Consider the following 7,981-nt stretch of genomic DNA (forward strand, 5'->3'; position numbering starts at 1 on the left):
TTCTGATTTACATATATATTATATAATACATATATATAGATATATATAGATATACGCATAAGTCATTGTGCGTGTATCTGTGTGTATGGCCCCACCCTTTTTATTCAAATAGCATTGGAAGCAATCTAAACAGAGAGTGGAGCTAGAAAACTCTGAATTACTTTATCTCCACACCCTGAGTCTTATAGCTTGAAAGGTTAAAAATTTAATACATATATTTTTACATGTATAAAATAAATGGTGTTTATTTTCGAAGTAATTTTGAGGCATTTCTACTTCTCTTCCACCTCTGCTCTTTCCAGGCTGTGCTGTGTATTAAAGGAGGTTGTGGAATGCTCTAATAACTTTCTATGAGGATTTTGCAGAACAATCCTCACATTCTCAGCAAAATGAATATTCACTTTAGCTTCAGTGTATATCTAATTATTATTGTTGTTTTTTATGTGTGATAATCAATGCCACAACAATCTGATTTTGCACTCTGCAATAAGGAAAAAGTCTAAAACTGCCCGAGCCTCGGATGTCTTTCAAGGTCCTTCATACGAGTGTATTTTAATTACTCTTTCTGACGCTGCTCGGCTGCTCTGACACTCATTTCCCACATTTTTGTAACAGCAAGGGAAGGAAAAGTAGGCCACTGTATTTCACTGTCGTTTACAAGAGTGGAAAGTAACACACGGTCGGAAAACAGTGGCCATTTTCTCTCTTCAGAGCAATAGCTATGTTCCTTGTTTGCAAGAAACTGTCTGTAAAGGATGGGAAGGGGTGGTGGATTTACATTTTCGCAATAAGCTATATAGAAAATGTCTCAAAAAATAAGTTACAGTAACTTTTGAAGAACTGGACATTTCCTACTGCGATTAAAAAAAAAAAAAAAAAAAAGAAAAAAAAAAAAAGAAAAAAAAAAAAGAAAAAAAAAAAGAAAAAAAAAAGAAAGAAAGCCAAAAACCCAATCAGCACAGAAACTCCCGCCTGTAGAAACCTAGCGTGTTTGCCGGTGCCATCTGAGCATGTGGCGCGGAGGGGTGAGCAGTGCCCCGGCCCTGGGCCGCCGCCTCCCGCTCCCGCTGCCCCGTCGGGCGGCCCCCGCGGCCCCGCTCCCGCTCTCCTACCTGGGCCGGGCCCTCCCGCGGCGCCTCCGCCGCAGGACCAGCTGCAGGGCAAGGCGCCGCGGCCAGAACCGCCGCAGCGCCCCGAGAAGGCGGCGGAGGATGCGCCAGCCCAGCGCCCTGGCCCGGGGCCGGCTGCGGGCGCGCCGAAAGTGGACGGTGCACCTTATCCGCGGAGTCATGGGTGCGGGGAAGCCGCGGGCCCGTCACGCTACAAATACCTCCCAAGCGGGGCCGCACGGGTGAATCGGCCCTCTCAGCCTCCATTCATTGGAGAAGATTTTATTTATCTCTTTTTTATTCGTTCATTTTTTTTTCTTTTCCGTTTAACTAATTTCGACTCCCCATTTCGCTTCACACCCCCCCCGTTCCCCCCCTCCCCTACACCCCGCTCTAAACTCCTCCCACGATGATGGCTCCCGCCTCGAAAAGCGGGCAAAGGAAGATTGGGGGGGAGGGGGGGGGAGGGAGGGAGTATATCGCCGGGGAAGAGCACCGCCACCAGACGGGCGTGGGGACCGGCCAATCGCAGGGCGCTCCGAGGCTTTCAAATAAAGCCTTGACGACATCTCCTCGCCCTCCTCCCGCTCTGTCCCTCCAAACACACCGCCTCCCGCTCCGTTTGGGTTTTTTTCTTGCTGTTCCGTTGCTCCCGGACCGCACTCCCCCCGGGAAAACCCCGACGGGAAGAGGGGCCTGCGGCGGCCCGGAGCGCCGCGCTGGCACTCGCGAGAGCCGGCTAGCGGATCGCTGCCGCTCTGAGAGCGCGGGCCACCGCTGGCCCGGGCCAGCAGCTATTTCCTTGTCACATGGCCATTTGAACGCGACGCGGGAGCGCTGCGCAGCACAGCGGGGCGGGGGGGGCGCCGGGAGGGGGGAGAGGAAAGGAAAGAGGATCTCTATTTCCCCGCGCCGGTCACCGAAACGGGTAATGAACGGCTCCCGCGCAGCCCCGGGCCTTCTCCGCTGCCGTGCTCCGCGGTGTCGGGCCTCTTCGCTTTCCTTTTGAAGGGTGAGGTTTTGGAGCGGGGTGGGGGGAGCAGCGGAGGGTCGCTGAGAAGCCCCAGGCACCTGCTGGCGCTCCGCTGCCCCCCCGGCTCCAGGAGGCACCGGTGAGCTGCCGACACCCGCGACAGCGGGTGCTGAGCCAGCTCTGCCGCCCTGGGCGGTGCAGGGCTTACTGCTACCTCCCCGTCCCAGTCCCCGTCCCAAGAGTCCTTCTGCTGCGCTGTCCCCCTCCCTGGTGCGGGGTACCTCCGTGAGAAGAGCGATGGGCAGGGAAAGCGTCATTTCTGCTGGCGGGGCCCGGCTCGGATGGTCACGGCTAGAGGCGGCGGGGAGAGGGATCGGGGCAGCTCCGGGACTGCGCGGAGCCGCGGGAAAGGCGCCAGGTGGGGACGCAGAGCGGCAGCGCCTGGGAGGGGAGGGATGGTGAACATAAGCGTGTGCAACACCCTCTCACAACAAACATCTCCTTCTCTCGGGTGGGCAAAAAGTCGAAATGTCAACAGAAGGTTTCTCCTGCCTCGGCTCGGAGTAACCCCTAACAACAATGCTGATAAGGAAAAGCCTGTAATCGTTTCTTTTCAAATCCGATTTCAAGCCTGGGAAACTGGAGGAGCAAAATCGGAATCGGCCATTTCGAAATGAAAGCACCTTTCGAGAGAAGCTTTTTGTTTTCCCCTCCCCCCGTTTTTTTAAACCCCTCTTCTCCCCTGCGATGATTTCTGCTTCCTGACCGGCAAGGCAAAATTCAGAGAAATGAATGCCTACCTGGCTGTGGGATGCAGGTGCCGGAGCAGTGGTGAGAGGACGGACCGACAGCTTTGGCAATAGAAACCGAATACCCACCAACGCTGAATGCATGGCCGATCCGGGGCTCGTCGTGCACGGGGTGCAAACCCTGCTGCAGAAGGGTGTAGGTGTGCTCGCACATGTACTCGGTCACAGCGACAATATTAAAAATAAAAATTGCCAATACACTGCCATCCTAAAAATAACGCTTTTAGGGCTTTCTTGATAAAGTGTACTGCTGATGCTGTTTGTTGTTAATTGTTACTACTCATCTTTTCAAGGAGGACTCCAAGCCCTGGAGCCGCTGCTGCTGCCAGAAGAGAAGGTGTCCGTGGAAGCTCCTGCAGCCAAGTGGGACCTCGCCGGTGATCCCCATCCTTCCATGGAGTGAGTATTCCCCACCCCGTGTCTGTCTTGGGAAGGGGCTCTGGACCTACTCCGTGAGGCAGATTTATAACAATTAGCTATTTAACCTTGCTGAGTTTTGAGGGCATACTCTGCTTATTTGGTGTGGTCAATCTAGCAAATTGTGCTGTTCCCCTGCCAGCTTTATAGACAGTAACAGCAGTTATATAATATTACTATTTTAGTTGTTGTAGTTTCGTAAGCCTTAATGGAAATGCTAAAAAATTGAAATAAAATCTGGTTCTTGAAGAAAATGACGGTTTAAAACAGGAATACGGTCCAATTGAGGATGGAAGTACAGTTTAACAGAACCTTACTGTTCTGTAAGGAATGTGGTCAGGCTCTAGCTTTCCCCCATCTCCACATCTGGTCACAGCTCCATTCTGGTTCCCACAGGCATGGTATGCAGGCACATAACTGCTACATCCCCAGTGTTGTCCTTGGTTCAGCTATGCCATGATGTAGGGCAGAGTGCAGCGCAAATTAATAAGGTGTTATAATAACATATGTTGTTATTATAAGGTTACAGGTTTTCTATTTATAGATATTTATAAAATACATGTTTTAGGCATTCTTATAATGAAAAAGTGTGAATATAGACTAAAGATAACATAAATGTTTTGTACATGTTTTATAAATGTAAAATTTCGTTATAATTAAACCAAGAAGCATAATTAAACAACTAAGCATATTACATATAAAAATAATTAATAATCAAATATCTCACGTTGATGCATAATCATAATGTTTTTATATATGTGTGTTCTATATGTGTATGGTGTATATTTTATATAGATATTACATAGATGCATTATATACGTGAATGACATAACTAAATATTTTATAGCATGACAACACATACGAAGTAATTATAAACCAGGCATTGTATGAAATTACATTATAATAAACAACATGTTACAAAAAAGGTATATACATTATTTTTCATGTTTCTACATGAGATACCTAGGGGTTGGATACTCAGTAGGAATGCAAAACCAAGATAAATCTTTTTCACCTTTTCTACAGGCAGCTCTGCAAAGTGCCCAGTAATAGCGCTGGGGTACACCAGCTGAACTCTGTCACTGCCTTGCCTGGCTTCCCTTTCTCAGCCGCTAAGGCGCAGGACGTGTGAGCACAGCCCCACCTGTGTTCCTTGGGGGGAGGCAGGGTCTATCGCTTGTCTCGCCCCGGCTGGGAGCGGCGTGCCTGCCTCCCCGCAAGCACAGCTCTCTGGGGGCTTGGGGACTCGCTGCCGTGACATCGGCTCTGCCCGCCTCCTCCCTGCACCTCGGCCGAGCCTGGGCTGCCGCTCTGTCTTTTTCCTGGGGTGCTCGTATCCAACTCCCCCGCGCCGAAGCAGCCCGTGAAACATGTATTGGCTGTCGTAGAAATAACAGATAGCCCCTCCTCGTTCCCCTGCCAGCAGCAGAGCTGTTTCAAAGGTTTCCCTGTTTCCTCACTGAATGTGTCACCTCCGGGCATCTTGGGAAGCACTGGAGTTGAGCTCAGATGTATGATTTTTGTATTTTCGTTTATGGCTGCCTTGGTTTCACAATCACGTGATTTTTTAGAAGTACTTTAACTCAGAAGAGGTCACTTGCAAATTGTTAAAACAACGAGGATACTTCAGCTGAGGATACACATCGTATCAGCCTTGCAGAGACACAAATTTCTTTTTATTTTCTCTTTCCAGCTCCTATAGTTGCAGCCTACACAAGGAAAGCTAGAAATGTGTAGCTGTGAGTACGTGTACAGACATGCATAGCATCCTACGTGCTTTTAATAAGGTATTTACCAAAGCTGCAATCACACCAGGAAGTGTTTGCCAGAGAAAGGCATATTGGCTTCAGCACCCCTTCAGATTGCTTTAACCAAAATCAAACAGGAAGCTGTCAGGTCAGGGAGACCCTGAAACCTCCCCCATCATCTTCAGATGGAGGGCTAGCAAGCGTGAGCGGGGAGCCACCGGGGAGCAGAAAGTTCAGATGCAGCCCCATCAAAACAGAGGAAGGGTTTATAGTACCGTATCTCTGTGCAGGGATTTTCCTTCATATTTAATATTCAATATCTGCTGTTTAATATTTTCACATTTAGTATTTTCTCACTTCATATTTCATACTTCCTACTTAATATTTCACATTTCTCTTCAGTGTTTGGACTCTTGTGTGAAAAAAGGGGCCTGGGGACGGCCATAGCATTTCCAGTGCAGGATAATATACGGTCATGAGCAAAGAATATTGTCCTTCCTGCATCCAGCAGGGAAACGCGACCCGGGGTTAGTCACAACATCGCATGAGTGCTGTTCCACTTGGTGTCCCCCGAGTTTGGGGAGGGGATGGCCCGGGGAGAGGTTAGGCACAGGCCGGAGGGTCGCGCAGGTACCGCCCCACGGCTCCGTGCGGGCCCCCCGCCGCCACGTCGAGGGGCAGGCGGCCGCCGCCGTCGGGGAGGTCGAGGCGGCCCCGGCCCGGTGCAGCGCCGCCAGCGTGCCCACAAAGCCGTCGCGGGCCGCGTCGTGCACCGGGAGGCAGCCGGTGCGCGGGTCGGGGCGGTTGGGGTCGGCTCCGTGCCGCAGCAGCAGCTCGGCCACCCGCGGGCTGCCCAGCATCATCACCTGCGGGGAGAGACAGCGTCAGCGCCCGCCACAGAGCTCAGGCTTTCTCGCTCGGCTCGGAAGGAATGGAGATCCACAATGGAAAGGAGAAGAAAATCCGCCGGCGAGGCGTAAAGATCGGCTCTGGACGCGCCACGAACGGTGGAGAACACGTACCCGTCGGGGGAGTTGTGCCACACTGGAAAACTCTCCTTTACCCACGCTAGGGGACAGGAGAGAACAGGTGGGGCAGAGAGGTGCGGGACTCCTGTCGGATGCGGGACTCGTGTGGATGCACACTGGGGTTGCTCCGCGACAGGAGCGGGAAGTCGGTAGGCTCGGAGCAGACGAACCGGGGGAAGGGCTCGCCCAGAGAGTGCTGCCAGAGAAACCCAGGTCAAGTCCTGAGTCGCCTTGCACCGGTCCCCGTGGAACCGTGCCGGTGCAGCGGCGCGCGGGGGCCGCCGTCGTTCCGCTGGCATCGTGACACTTCCCTAGAGTGTCCTTGGCAAGGGGAGCGCGCAATGCAGGGAACCCACCACGTCTTCCCTCACCGCCAGGACGGAACGAACCTTTAGCCTCACCCGCGTGTCCAGAGCAGTACGAACGTGCCCGGCAGCCCTCCCCATCGGCCTCGCCGTTTTCTTAGTTGGGCTTCCCTAGCGCACCCAGCAGTGCGTTCAGCACAAGGGATAAGTCCCTGCCGCGAAGACTGGGGGAAAAAATCCCAGAACAAAGAAAAGAAAAAGCACTGCAGGACGGCAACAAATACCTGTTTCGAGTGAAATGCTCCACCGACATTTTGAGTCGGAGAGTGTTTTGCAAGCACTGGCAGCAAAACTTAAATATAGCCTCTCAGATTATTCTAGTTTCGTTTTACTTTGAAATTTTAAGAAAAAAGCTGTCTAGAACTACCTCGGAAACGAACTCAGCCTTTATAAAAGTAACCTCTACCACACCTCCGGGCACTACGTCTACCCACACGTTCAGGGGAGTGTAAAACGTGGGCAGACTGAGCCCCACAGGGATTGCTCGTTGTCTACCTGCAGCGTCACCTGGGCAAGGTTATTGCGACCGGGTATTTCTGTTCGTGAGAGCCGCCGAATATATTTTTTTCTTTTTTCCACAGGAGGGGAGACAAAACATACAGTCATATAAAGCAGAAGACGAGATATAACGAAAGAGAGATTATTTCTACAAACGTGACTTGTTACATTTTATTGCACGTTTATTGCGAGATAAGCATTAAAGTTCTCGGATTTGAGTCATCCTATCTCAGTTGGTTCAAATAAAGTAAAGGGTTGCTAAGAGTAAAACCTCCCTGTTGCGGCCGTCACCGCAAAGAAGACTTTCTCGTTCTCAGAGAGGCGAGAAAAACCCCTCTGCCGCACCACCTCGACAGCGGCCGAGCACAGTGACGGGGGGCGGCCGCTTCCGGAGCACCGGAGGGCCCGGGGCTGCCGCCGCCCCCTCAGGCAGGGCACGGAGGGCCGCTGCCCTCGCCCAGCTGCAAACATTCCGCCTCCCTACCTGCATGGGGGTCCTGCCGCAGGAGTTGGCGGCGCTGGGGTCGACCGCTCCGTCCAGCCGCTCCCGGAGGCGCTGCGGGTCCCCGCGAGCGGCGGCGCTGGCCCGCTCATCCGCCGCCACGTCCCGGCCCGCCGCACCCCGCAGGGCGCCGCAGCCGCCACTCGGCCGCCCCGCGCTGCCCGGGGCTGGCTGCGATCCCATGGGAATCGAGCCCATGGGAACGCCCATGGGAACGCTCGGCCCCGCCCCTGGTGGCCGTCCCGCTCCGGAGGTTCCCGCGCGGTGCTGTCACCGAGGCCGCCTCCACCTGCCAGGATGCGGCGGCGGCTCCCGGCTCCCGTTTTGTTCCCCCAGCTGGTGCCGCCCGGCCCATCTCGGTGTCTTCGCTGGCCTCACCCTGACGGGGCGGAGCGACTGCGCAGCTCTTCGGCGACAGGGAGGGCCGGGCTCTCGCTCTTCTTTTATGTTCGTCTATTATTTTATTCTCCTGAGGGCAGCAGAGTCTACACCAGTGCCTGACCGCCACGAGGGAAGCAGGGATAGGGGAAGG

At 53.2% G+C, this 7,981-nt stretch overlaps 1 protein-coding gene across 1 annotated transcript; it reads right to left on the minus strand.

The window, feature by feature from the left end:
• Positions 1 to 5,659: 5,659 nt before the first annotated feature.
• On the minus strand, positions 5,660 to 7,647 carry LOC134432538 (cyclin-dependent kinase 4 inhibitor B-like). The gene is given in 3 exon segments (XM_063181385.1): positions 5,660 to 5,769; positions 5,772 to 5,922; positions 7,432 to 7,647. Coding segments are annotated over 3 exon segments (477 nt in total).
• Between the last annotated feature and the right edge of the window lie 334 nt (positions 7,648 to 7,981).

This window comes from Melospiza melodia, chromosome Z (genome assembly GCF_035770615.1).
Source record: "Melospiza melodia melodia isolate bMelMel2 chromosome Z, bMelMel2.pri, whole genome shotgun sequence".
NCBI classification, from domain to species: domain Eukaryota; kingdom Metazoa; phylum Chordata; class Aves; order Passeriformes; family Passerellidae; genus Melospiza; species Melospiza melodia.